Consider the following 13,296-nt stretch of genomic DNA (forward strand, 5'->3'; position numbering starts at 1 on the left):
TATTTGTTTTACCCAGGACTATGTTATACAGTCCTTATTGGTTGTTTTTCTTCTCCCCTGCTGTTGAAGCAGGGAGCTATGCTGGAAATGCGTGATGTATCAGTCTTCTCCCATGCCGTGGAAGCAGAGAGCCATGCTGGATATGCATCGAAAGTGAAGTATCAGACACATTTGGTTTGGGGTAGTAACCGCCGTAACAAGCCAGCTAACTCCCCGCTTTGTGAGTGCGAACCCTTTTTTCTTCTCCCCTGTCGTTGAAGCAGAGAACTATGCTGTATATGCATTGAAGGTGAAGTATCAGGCTTATTTGGTTTGGGGTAGTAACCGCCGTAACAAGCCAGCTACTCCCCTCTTTGTGAGTGTAAATCCATTTTTCCACATTTCCTCTTGCTGTTGAAGCTTAGAGCGATGTTGGAGTCACAGTAAGCATGTGTATGTTTATTGAATAAGGGTATTGTCTCCAGGCAGTAGCTGTCATTCTGGTGAGTCACTCCACTCCTTCATTGGCGGCCTCTTGACTTTATGGATCCACAGTGTTTATCCCACGCCCCTTTGAAGTCCTTCACAGTTCTGGTCTTCACCACATCCTCCGGAAGGGCATTCCAGGCGTCCACCACCCTCTCCGTGAAGAAATACTTCCTGACATTGGTTCTGAAAATACTTCCTGACATTGGTTCTATTCGACGAAGGAGTCGACCTATGAGGGGCCAAGGTGGAAAGGCATACAGAAGGATTCCCGTGGGCCAGTGACACATGAGAGCGTCGATGCCCACAGAGCCCTGCTCTCATCGACGGCTGAAGAAGTGGTCCGCCTTTGCATTTGCCCGCGTTGCCATCAGATCCAATTGAGGAACTCCCCATCTAACACAAATGTGGTTCCACACCTCGGCAGATAGCTCCCACTCGCCTGGGTCGAGTTCTTGTCTGTTGAGAAAATCCGCCTGCACATTCTCCACCCCTGCAACATGAGAGGCGGCAATGCCCCCGAGAGGATGCTCCGCCCAGGCGAACAGAAGGCGCGCCTCCTGTGCTACTGCGGGACTTCGCGTCCCGCCTTGCAGCTGATGTACGCCATTGTCAGAGGAATACTCGAACCATTCTGCCCCGAATCCAGGGTAAGAAGGCTTGAAGGGCCAGGCGCACTGCCCTGGTCTCGAGAAGATTGATGGACCACGAGCCTTCCGTCGCCGACCAGAGCCCTTGAGCGGACCTCTCCGCACACACTGCTCCCCAACCCAAGAGGCTGGCATCGGTGGAAATTATCAGCCAATTCGGCATGTCCAAAGCCACCCCGCATTCCAGATTGGCGCATGAAAGCCACCACGACAGACTGACTCTGGACTCCGGAAGCAACGGCATTGGCAGGTGGAATTGTTCCAATTCCGGACTCCAACGAGACAAAAGCGCCTGTTGTAGCGGCCGCAGGTGAGCAAACGCCCACGGTACCAAGTCCAAGGTGGAGGCCATGGATCCTAGGACCTGTAGATGCCACCACACAGTAGGATTGCATCTCCGGAGCAAGGACTGGACCTAGATCGTAACTTCATCACCCGGTCCGACGCTAGAAAAACTCTCCCCGTCAAGGTATCGAACTGTGCTCCCAGATAAACCAGATCTTGGGTGGGCTCCAAAAGATTCTTCTGGACATTGATCACCCACCCCAGCGAACGCAGCGTGAACATCACCAAGCGAAGTGACCACTCGCAGTCTTCCCGAGACTTTGCGCGATCAACCAGCCGTCCAGGTAGGGGTGGACCAAGATCCCCTCCTTCCGGAGGAAGGCCGCTACCCCCACCATGACCTTGGTGAACGTTCGAGGAGCTGTCGCCAGACCAAATGGGAGAGCTCTAAATTGAAAGTGCTGACCCAGGACCTTGAAACGAAGAAACGTCTGGTGGTTCAGCCGGATAGGAATATGAAGATACGCTTCCGTGAGATCTAGGACGCGAGGAATTCCCCCGTTCGCACCACCGCCATCACTGTCCTCAGTGTTTCCATCCGAAAACGAGGAACTCGCAGGCAACGGTTGACCTTCTGCAGATCGAGAATGGGACAAAACGTGCCCTCCTTTTTTGGGACTACAAAGTAAATAGAGTATCTTTCCCGGCCCTGCTGCCTTTCCGGGACCGGGACAATCACTCCGAGGTCTAGAAGGCGTTGCAGAGTCACTTGCTGTGTGAGGCCACTCAGGACTCCACAAATACCTCTTGGACCGGACGCGAGAACTCCAGAGCGTAGCAGTCTCTGATGACCTCTAAGACCCACCTGTCTGAGGTAATTCTTGCCCATTCCGCATAAAAGTTGGATAATCTGCCTCCGACAGCTTCTACACCGGAATGGGTGCTCTTGGCTTCATTGGGAGGCTTTGCCGCTGCCCGCAGCAAGATGTCCTGAATCTCTACCTGGACGGCGGCCCCCACGATGGGACTGCTGTCGCCCTGCCGAGGGCTTGGAAACAGGGGGAGCAGTATACCTGTTAGCTCTGAAGCGCCGGGTGTCCCGAAAATGGCTCCGAGGAGGGAACGTCTTCTTAGAGGATCGCCTATCCTCAGGCAACCTATTGCCCTTGGACTCCGCAAGCAGCTTCACCAGCCGGTCCAAGTCCTCCCCGAAAAGGAACTTGCCCTGGAAAGGCAGATTGCACAGCTGAGACTTAGAAGACAAATCCGCTGCCCAATTCCTCAGCCAGAGGAGTCATCGGCAAGAAGTATGGTGTCCCCGACACCAGGGACACCATACTTCTTGCCGAAGTCCGCACCAAATCATACAGCGCATCCGCCACATAAGCTATCCAAACGGGTGGAATGCAATGCCCCGCTGGAAACTGTTCCGGAGCTGGCAGTTGACTCCTGGACCCAACACAGACATGCTCTCTGCATGAGACTGGCACAGATCGCTGCCCGCAGGCTCAGCGCGGAGACTTCAAAGGCCCGCTTTAACTGAATCTCCAGTTTCCGGTCCTGCAAATCCTTGAGGGCGGCCGCCCCCGCGACAGGGATAGTGGTCTTTTTAGTGACCGCTGAGACCGCAGTGTCCATCTTAGGAATCTTCAGTAAGCCCAAAACCTCCGTGGATAGGGGATAGAGCTTCGCCATTGCTCTGCCCACCTTTAGCCCTGCATCAGGAGCTTCCCACTCCCATGTCACCAGCTTGCGGACTTTCTTTGGCAGAGGGAAGGAAGTAGAAGGACTCCTAATGCCATCGAGGACGGGATTCAAACCCTCATTGCCCGATTCCTCCTATGAAACTTTGAGGCCCAGAACTTCAAGCACCTGAGGAATAAGAGGCCTTAACTCATCTCTTTTAAAAAGCCGCACCATGCTGGGATCATCACCCTCAGCAGGTAAGACGTCGGGGTCATTCGTATCCGCCTGCCCCTGGGTTGCCCCTGCATCCGCCCCCGAGGGTGGAGCTAATCCAGACCCCTGCGCCTGGTCCCACGAACCCCGGGGCCCCTCCACTCTTGGAGGAAGCTGATCCCTAGGAGGCTAATTAGAGTCAATACACCGACCCCGCTTCTCAGGAGGATCCGCCTCGTCTTCCGTGGCCCTGGACTTTTTGCACACCGAGCGCTTCCGTTGTAAGAAGGCCTCATGCATTAAAGAACAATTCCAGGGAAAACCCCTCCGGATCCCCTCTCTCCGGGGAGACTCGGTCGGGGGCCCCATCTCTATCTCCCTGCCTGGGATTCTCCCTCACCAGAGCCAAGATCGGAGGGAGCTCTTCCTCACGCAAGTCCAGGCCCGATGTGCCCAAATCCACCACGAGGGAGGAAGCTCTAGGCCCGAGGAGCCCTCCCATAACAGGTGCACAATCTGTGCACAAAAAAATCGGCATTCAGCACGTGGCCGCGTGAGCCACATGCGCGGCAAGATGGTGACTTGGATCGGGGTCCTATGTGGTGAAACGCGCCGCCAGGTGGTAAGATGGGGAGGGGCCGGCCCAATACTATGGAATGCATGCAGCCACGACGCGGGAAAACCTCAGGCCAGCCTGACAGAAAAATTATGCCCCCACAAAAACAGTGCGCTGTCGCTGGCAGGAACCCCGAAAGCAGCGCGATCACGGCCCTAACTATGGCCCGCCGCCACGCAACAAGTAAAAAGTCAGAAAGTTACAATTCATCCCTGTCCTCCGAAGTCAGCCCAGAGCCCCAGGACAGTAACGCTGCCAGCCTCCCTACATGGCCACAGAGGACCCAATCCCCCTGTACAGACTCCTTACCTCAAAGCGAAAGCAGTAGGCAGCTGAACAAAGAGAATCTTTTTTTTTTTTTTTTTTTAAAAAACTTTACTGATTCAAAAGCTCTTGAAGGGATTGAAGGAGCAGCTGCAGCAGTCTGGGTGGTGATAGCCAGGAGCCCCTGGTTGTCACCCACCGAACCTGACAGACGAGACCCAGCCAGGGATATCTAATCCTCTGGACGCCCGGCTTCCACTGAGGGATGGCCCACGAAGGTGTCTAACACCTCAGGAAGCTACCGCAACAAAAAGAAAAAATTTCCAACAAACTAACTGAAAAACTCAACTAAAGGCTGCAGGTGTGTCTCTCTGCTATCTGCTGGAGTCAGAGAAATACTGAGGGACTGCAGGGGCACTCTAGTATATATGACAGTGCTCAAAGTTTTGGTTCTCTGACTCCATCTGCTGGTAGGGATACACAACCCACTTCTCTGGACTGATACTGAACATACTGGGAAGGGGAGATTAAACAGTTGGGCTTTATACCACTCATCCGTCGCCAATTTTGCAACCATAGGAATCTCCGCACCGCCACCACAGAGACCATGCTCCTGGCAGAAGACTGGATCGTGTCATACAGGGCATCCGGTACATAAGCCACTCCCGCTTTCAAGCAGGCAGCTTGAGCCGCCTCAGCCAACATTCCCAACCACTTCTTGTGCGCCTTCTGCACCCAGCACAAGCAGGCTCCCTGCTTCTGCACACCACCGCACACAGACTCAAGGCTAAAACCTCAAACAGCTTTTTAAGTAAAATTTACAGTTTCCAATCCTGGAAATCCTTCAGGGCAGCTCAACCTGCCACCGGGATGGTCGTCTTCTTGGTAATCACATAAATCACCGCATTCACATTGGGAATCTTCCACGACTCCAATACCCACTTCGGGAGATTCCCATTCTCGATCCACCAACTTCTGCACCTTCTTAGGCACGGAAAGGCCTTAGGGGGCCCCCATAATCCCTCTAGGACTGGGTTTACCCCTTCATTATCAGAATCCTCCTGAGAGATCTTAATCCCCAGCTCCTCTAGCACCTGGGGAATCAGTGGGTCCAGCTTATCCCTATGGAACAGATGGACCACCCAAGGGTCGCCATTGTAAGCAATCGGAACCTCATCTAGATCCTGCACTGGATCCCCCAGCGCACTAAACTAAGGTGCTAACAAGGTTCGGGTCCGAATCCACTGGCCTTCCCTGTCTCTGATCCGGATCATCCGTCTCATCTGATGTGTCGGCTTCTACCGCATACCAACTGAGACCCAAGGATTGCAGGATCCTTCCAGACTCTGCACGCCTCCGATTCCTAGGCTTCTTAGCCATCCGGGACTTCTGCTCCCTTCCTGGCCAAATAGGCCTTAAGGAGCAGGACAAAATCCGTGGAAAAAGCTTCAGGATCTGATAAAGAAGAGTCTGGGTCCGCGTCCCCCTGCGCTTCCTCCCTTCCCCTGTCATCAGCAGGGTTTTGATCTGCAGGAAACAGCGTGGAAGGGGTGTTCCGAGGCTCTGCCACAGCAGCCTGATTCCCAGCATGTGCTGATAAAATGGCCGCCAGCTCCTCTCAACCCCCTCGGGACCTCTAGAACTAGCCCAGCCGACCTAGTGTTCCTGCCACCCCCCCCAAGAGGTCCCAGACCCCGCCCCCAGACACGCATTCCCTTCAAAACATAGTCGAATCGAGGTGAGCCTGTTTCAAACTGCAGCCATGACAAACTTTGCTGTGCAGGTGGTGGCATGCCAGCACTATTTGACTTAAAAAACAGCCCCTGCCAACGCAAGGAGAAAACGACGCGGTCCGGCCTGACCGAGGAACGAATTCGGCCCTCCCGCAACCTTGCCTGCCTCCCGGCAGAGAAAACCAGCTGCTCAGCTGCCTCAGCCCTGCTCCTCTTCTTCCTGTGAACAGCTTTTTTTTTTTTTTCAAAAAAACTTAAAACATAAAGACACTCATGTACAGGGCCAGGGAAGGGAAGAAAACTCAAATACTTCCCTGCTTCCGAAGGAGGCTGAGTGCTGAGGGTGCCAGGGACCCAGAGGGGGTGGGGGACCCAGGACCCCTGGCTTTCACTCCCCCCCCCCCACGACAAGCGCTGAACCAGAACAGGGATCTCCAACCCCAACCCCCCCGCTCTACCTGAGGGATGGCCCATGAAGGAACCTAACACCTCTGGGAGCCAAATTCTCCTTATTTTATTTTATTTTTTTTAAACTCCAGACTGCAGGTTTGCACTTCTACCAGCTGCTGGAGAGAGAAATACTGAGGGGCTGCAGATGGCACTCTCGGTTATGTAGCAGTGCCTCAAAGTTTTGTTCTCTGCCTCCATCTGCTGGTAGGGATGCAAAACCCACTTGTCTGGACTGATCCGGGGTACGAACAGGAAAACCATACTGAAACTCCTGCTGTAGAAAACAAAGAAGTCTGTGCTACGCAAGTCCGATATCAATCACTTCACTGCATCTTTTGGTACACCAGCAAGTACGAATCACAGAACATACCTCCAGAGATTATGGCTGATGAGCTGTGCACCACTGTTCGCACGTCGTGGGTGTGGTGACGGAAGGGCTTTGTCCTGACCCACTGACATGCTGCTTCTCCTGCTCTCACTGGTAGTAGCTGGAACTGAAACACAGTTCCCTCTGATGTGCCAACCACAAGGCTGTCTTCATGCTGAGGAGGACACAAGTGAACGTTACTGTCAAAGGGATGCCGTGGAGGGAACCCCAACACCAGAATCCCAGAGGAGGATACAACCGTGTGGTTACTGTCAACTGCATACCAAGAAAAGATCCAGCAAGGCGTTACCATCGCCAAAGTCAGAGTTCAGAAACCAACTAGGTAATACCAGAACTAGATCCCAAGTGAAGATTCATTCATACTTTACCATCACCAAATACCAGAGGAGGATCCAATCATTATCAACACAGAAGAGCAACCAACCAGATATGAGCACTCCCTCACTTGAGACACCGCTCAGCACCAGCCCACACGCTCACTCACCTGGGATACAGAAAGAGACAGTATGTCTGCATTGGTGACCCGGTGAGTCTGGACGAGCGTGCCTTTCTCTGAATCCCAGAACTGCAGTTTGCCTGTTGAATCAGCACTGACTAGTGTGCCACTGGAGAGGAAGGCCACTCCCCACACGACACACTCCCGATTCTGAATACTTGTCATACTCCGGTCAACTGCGATCCTCTGCACGGCATGACCTGCCACGGGAAGAGTAACACTCAGACAAGAACTCATCACACCCTCTCATACCTGCAGTGCACAACACAACCTACTGTACACCAGTGATACCATCCACCAATGTGCCATTCAATACCGAAATCTCACTGCACAGTTAGGAGGCTTCTCTCACACACAATTCCTCTCCTGGAAGCAAACATACATACTCACCTGTTTTCACATCAAACACTCGAATGACATCAATGGAGCCAGTGAGAATGTGGGAAGCAGCAGCATTCCAGACCAGGGAGAGAACACGACCTGAAAATAAAAGAAAAATCATAGCCTGAATGTGCAGCAAAGAAGAGACCTTCCTCCCAAGCCCCTCTCAAACTGCCCCACATGTGGGTGAGAAACCTCCACAATGTGACTACAACACTGCCACAACCAAACTTCCTTGCACCAGGGGGCCAGAAAGCTTGCAAAGCATGACTGCAATACTGCTGCTTCAAACCACACCAAGAGAGTCAGAAAATCCACCTAGTGCAACTGCAGTACTGCCCCCTACCAAGCCTCGCACTAGGGTCAGAGAGCCTGCCACAGCACAACTGCAGCAATGCCCCGCCCAAACCTCCTCACATGAGTGTCAGAGAGCCTGCCACTGTGTGACTGCAACATTGCCACAACCAAACCTCCTGGCACGTGGCAGAAGCATCATCTCCCACCCCTGCAGCCCCATTTACAAGCTGAATGGAGAACTCACCTTTCTGTCGCTCCAGGCTCCTCTCATATTGGATTTTATCAGGTAAAACTTGGAATAATTTCACTGATCCATCTTCACAACCAATCTATTCAAAACAAGAAAATCTTCAGCATATCCAGGTCAGACAGACAACCCTATAAATGCACTAAGTCCCAACACCTATAAAAGCAGTCGCTCTAGCCTTGAGTACTGTGTACATTGCAGCCCTGAAAATAGTTCATGCCCCAAACTAAGCTGCCTGGCAGAGGTGTGCTCTTTCCAAGGCTGAAGGATTTTCAGCACTCCTAGGTTCTTTATCACCATGGGGGTCACTTGGATGGAACCTACATGCTGCACTTTACACCAAGTAAAGAAGTACGTATGGAAGGATGGAACTGAGACAACCCAGCCTGCTCCATATCCCGGCCCCGCTGCCCTGATGAGTACTGACCACTAGGTGGGTCCCATTGCGGTTGGCTGCCATGCTCCAAATGGGGCCCCCAAAGCCATCCAATGAGTACTTGACACTCAGATTGTGCAGGTCGTACTCCACGATGTTCCCACTCAGACCAGCCGTGAACAAGCGATAATCTGCTGCCCAGCAGATAGCTTCTGTGGATCTACTTTCATCCCCTGGAAAAACCTGCAATGAAGTTAAGCACAATCTGTTACGAAGGAGAAGATCAGAGAATTCTGGGTCAGGAAGACTTGGGGTAAAGCACTGCTGCAGTGACACGAGGGGCTGAACCACTCAACCTTCTCAACGCTTACTAACATTGTCCCTACTCAAGATGTAAGCCAGTTCAGATGCGGGGGCCCCATGCCCCAGGTGCACACATATAGGAAAATTGGTTCTTACTTGCTAATTTTCATTCCTGGAATACCACAGTTAAGTCCAGACACGTGGGGTTTATGCATCCATGCCAGCAGATGGAGACAGTTTCACTGACACTGTACATAACCCGGTGTGCCACCTGCAGTCCCTCAGTACTGACCTGTACCCAAGCCATGATGATAACCACACTAAAAATGGAGAAATTACTTACCTGATAATTTCATTTTCCTTCATGTAGACAGGTGGACTCAGGACCAATGGGTATAGTGTACTCCTGATAGCAATTGCAGACGGATCAGATTTCAATCTGACGTTAGCCCTAGTACATATACCCCTGCAGGAAGTGCAGCTCTTCAGTATTCTCCTCGAAAAGCATTGTGGATATATGTATGACTGAATAATTTGAATAACTTGATTAACTTTATAACTTGGTTAACTTGATTAATTTGAACTGGTTGAATTGGCTAGGATGGGTGTCCTAGATGAAGGAATTGACTGGTTGAATTGGCTAGGATGGGTGTCCTAGATGAAGGAAAGCATGGCTTACCCGTGAATCACTCGCTCCCGGGGATGTCCCCCGAGAAAGCCGTGGGTGGGCTGCCGAGTCCATCTGTCTACACTAAGGAAAATAAAATCATCAGGTAAGTAATTTCTCCATTTCCTAGCGTGTAGCAGATGGACTCAGGACCAATGGGATGTATAAAAGCTACTCCCGAACTTGGTGGGAGGCTGCCCGTGACCCACTTAGTACTGCCCTTGCAAATGCTGTGTCCTCCTGAGCCTGAACATCCAGGAGGTAAAACCTGGAGAAGGTGTGGATGGAGGACCATGTCGCCACCCTGCAGATCTCGGCTGCAGGGTGGCGACATGGTCCTCTTGGTTTCCGCCCAGGACACTGCCTGGGCTCTAGTAGAATGGGCCTTGACTTGTAAAGGCGGTGGCTTGCCTGCTTCTACGTAGGCCGCCTTGATAATTTCTTTGATCCAGCGGGCTATAGTTGCTCGCGAGGCCGCTTCCCCTTGCTTCTTCCCGCTGTGAAGGACGAATAGATGGTCCGTCTTTCGTACGGACTCAGACCTTTCCAGGTATCAGACTAGGAGTCTGCTGACGTTGAGATGGCGTAGACTTCGAGCCTCTTCCGAATTCTTATGCTCATCTGGCGATGGTAGCGAGATAGTTTGGTTGAGATGGAAGTGAGACACCACTTTCGGGAGAAACGACAGAACTGTGCGTAACTGGATGGTTCCTGGGGTAAGTCTGAAGAACGGCTCCCGGCAGGACAGTGCTTGTAGCTCGGATATACGATGGGCTGAACAGACTGCCAGCAGGAAGGCTGTCTTCAATGTTAATAGTCGGAGAGACAGGCCGCGGAGAGGTCTGAAGGAGGTTCCTGCTAGGAAATCTAGGACCAGGTTGAGGGGTGGTCGTATATGCTTGACTCCTTTCAGGAAGTGGGAGACATCCGGGTGAGAGGCTATGCTGCCGCTCTCGCTCTTGGTTCAGTAGCATGACAATGCGGCTACCTGTACCTTGATGGAGTTGAGGGACAATCCCTTCTGTAGGCCGTTCTGCAGGAATTCCAAAATCACAGGAATTTTGACTGAGCGTGGTATGATGTCATGGTCCTTGCACCAGGCTTCGAATACTCTCTAAATCCTTATGTATGTTAGGGATGTGGAGAACTTGCGTGCTTGGAGTAGGGTGTCAATTACTGCCCCCGAGTATCCGCTCCTCCTTAGGCGAGTCCTCTCAATGGTCAGACCGTAAGAGAGAATCGAGCTGGATCCTCGTGGAGGATCGGGTCCCTGTTGGAGCAGGTCTCTGTGTGGAGGTAGTGGTCAGCAGTCTTCGCATGTCTGCATCCTAAGGTCTTCTTCTCCAGTCCGGGGCCACTAGAAGTACTGGTCCCTTGTGGTGTTCTATCTTGTAGATAATCGCGCCCAATAGGGGCCACAGCGGGAAAGCATATAACAGTCTCCTGTGGCCAGGTCTGTACCAGGGTAACGATTCCCTGGGACTGGGGTTCCCGCCTGCGGCTGAAGAAACTGGGTATTTGGGCTTTGGACCAGTTTGCCAGGAGGTCCATGGTTGGTGTTCCCCAACGGTTTACTATCAACTGGAATGCTGTGGTCGACAGCTTCCATTCTCCTGGATCTAGACTTTCTCTGCTGAGGTAGTCTGCCGCGATGTTGTCTTTCCCGGCAATGTGGACGGCCAAGATCTCTTGAAGATTCACTTCCGCCCATGACATTTGGAGGTCTATTTCCAGAGACACCTGTTGGCTTCTGGTTACTCCCTGATGGTTGATGTAGGCCACTTCGTTCCATTGCCCTTGGGCGGTTAGCTCCTGGCAGTGTGCTCCCCATCCTCATAGGCTGGCATCCGTGGTGAGTAGGATCCAGGTTGGGGAGGATACTCTCGTTCCCTGGCTCAGATGGGCTTCTTGTAGCCACCATTGTAGTTGGGCCCGAACTCTGTCCGGGAGCTGAAGCCATACGGTGTAGTTCTGGGACAGTGAATTCCATCGTGATAGTGGTGAGCGTTGTAGGGGTCTCATATGAGCTCGTGCCCATGGGACTACTTCCAGTGTGGATGCCATGAGGCCGAGAACTTGTAGGTAATCCCATGCTGTGGGGCGAAGTTCGCTCAACAGGGTTCATAACTGGGTCATCAGTTTTGATCTCCTTGTCGGTGTCAGGATGACCTTGTCTTGTTTGGTGTCGACCGGACTCCCAAGTATTCTAGAGACTGGGAAGGCTGCAGGCATCTCTTGTTTGTGTTAACCACCCACCAGAGGCTCTCCAGTAGAGTTTTGACTCTGTTGGTTGCCTGGTGGCTTTCCTCTGGGGATTTTGCTCTGATCAGCCAATCGTCTAGATAAGGGTGCACGCGGATTCCTTCCTTCCTCAGTGTTGCTACCACCACCATTATGATCTTGGTGAACGTCCGGGGTGCAGTGGCCAACCCGAAAGGTAGTGCCCGGAACTGATAGTGACGGTCCAGGATCGAGAAGCGTAGAAAACGCTGATGCTCTTGATGGATCGGAATGTGTAGGTAGGCTTCCGACAGATCCAGGGAGGTAAGAAACTCTCCCGGTTGTATCGCCCTTATTACCGAGCGTAGGGTTTCCATGTGGAAGCGAGGAATCTTCAGGTGACGGTTGATCGCCTTGAGGTCCAGGATAGGTCTGAACGTTCCTTCCTTCTTGGGAACGATAAAAGAGATGGAATAATGGCCAGTATTTATTTGTTGTGGAGGCACCGGTGTTATAGCCTCTAAGGCTAGTAATCTGGTCAGTGTAGCTTCCACTGCCATTCTCTTGGAAGGGTCGTGGCAGGGAGATTCCACAAACTTGTCTGGAGGGAGGTGGTGGAAATCCAGATAATATCCCTCTCGAATGATGGATAGGACCCACTTGTCTGAAACTATCTCGACCCATCTTTGATAGAATAGGGCAAGTCTCCCCTTATGGCTTCTTCCTTTGAATGGGTCGGCTGATTTTCATTGTGGGGTGCGGCTGGGGCCTGGCCTGAGCTGGCTCCCCTTTTATTGTGCTTGTTCCGAAAGGACTGACTCCGGCCTGTGGGGCGGGCCGCTTGATATGAGCTTCTATATGGGTTGAAGCGCTGTGATCCTCTGCAGGTCCGGGGGAAGGATCGCTGGTTTCTCTTATTCCTGTCCTACGGTAGCAGCGGCAGTGGGGACTCGCCCCATTTGTTGGCTAGTTTCTTTAGTTCGCTTCTGAACAGGAGTGTTCCCTTGAAAGGCATCCGTGTGAGTCTCGTTTTGGAGGATGCGTCAGCTGACCAGTTTCGGAGCCAGATTTGTCTTCTGGCTGCCACGGCGGATGAGACTCCTCCAGCTGCTGTGCATACCAGATCCAAAGCAGCGCCCGCGAGGAATGATACAGCTGGTTCCAGGGCTTCCCCAGGAGTGTTGTTCCTGGTCTGTGCTAAGCAGGCGCGTGTCACCATGGCACAGCAGGCCGCGATCTGTAAAGACATAGCGGAGACATCAAAGGACTGTTTGAGGATAGATTCCAGACGTCTGTCTTGAGCATCCTTGAGTGCTGCTCCTCCCTCCACCGGGATAGTAGTGTGCTTCAAGACCGCGCAAGACCATGGCATCCACTTTCGGACATGCTAGGAGATCTTTGGCGGATGGGTCCAGAGGATACATGGCTGCCAGAGCCCGGCCCCCTTTGAATGTGGTTTCTGGAGCATCCCATTCCAGGTCAATTAGTTGCTGGATGGCTTGTAATAGTGGGAAATGGCGGGAGGTCTGACGGAGTCCCTCCAATAGTGGGTTCGTCTT

General features: G+C 52.5%; 1 protein-coding gene across 1 annotated transcript in view; it reads right to left on the reverse strand.

Annotated features, from left to right (window-relative positions):
- UTP4 (UTP4 small subunit processome component) overlaps positions 1–13,296 on the reverse strand; it is a 175,075-nt gene that overhangs the window by 131,276 nt on the left and 30,503 nt on the right. Inside the window, exons 2-6 of the mRNA XM_029608320.1 lie at positions 8,599–8,790; positions 8,169–8,253; positions 7,637–7,726; positions 7,235–7,446; positions 6,733–6,904 (exon numbers count right to left, since the gene is read on the reverse strand). Coding sequence (XP_029464180.1) covers positions 6,733–6,904; positions 7,235–7,446; positions 7,637–7,726; positions 8,169–8,253; positions 8,599–8,790 — 751 coding nt within the window. The remainder of the gene's footprint in view (positions 1–6,732; positions 6,905–7,234; positions 7,447–7,636; positions 7,727–8,168; positions 8,254–8,598; positions 8,791–13,296) is intronic.

Source organism: Rhinatrema bivittatum, chromosome 7, assembly GCF_901001135.1.
Source record: "Rhinatrema bivittatum chromosome 7, aRhiBiv1.1, whole genome shotgun sequence".
In the NCBI taxonomy this organism is placed as follows: domain Eukaryota; kingdom Metazoa; phylum Chordata; class Amphibia; order Gymnophiona; family Rhinatrematidae; genus Rhinatrema; species Rhinatrema bivittatum.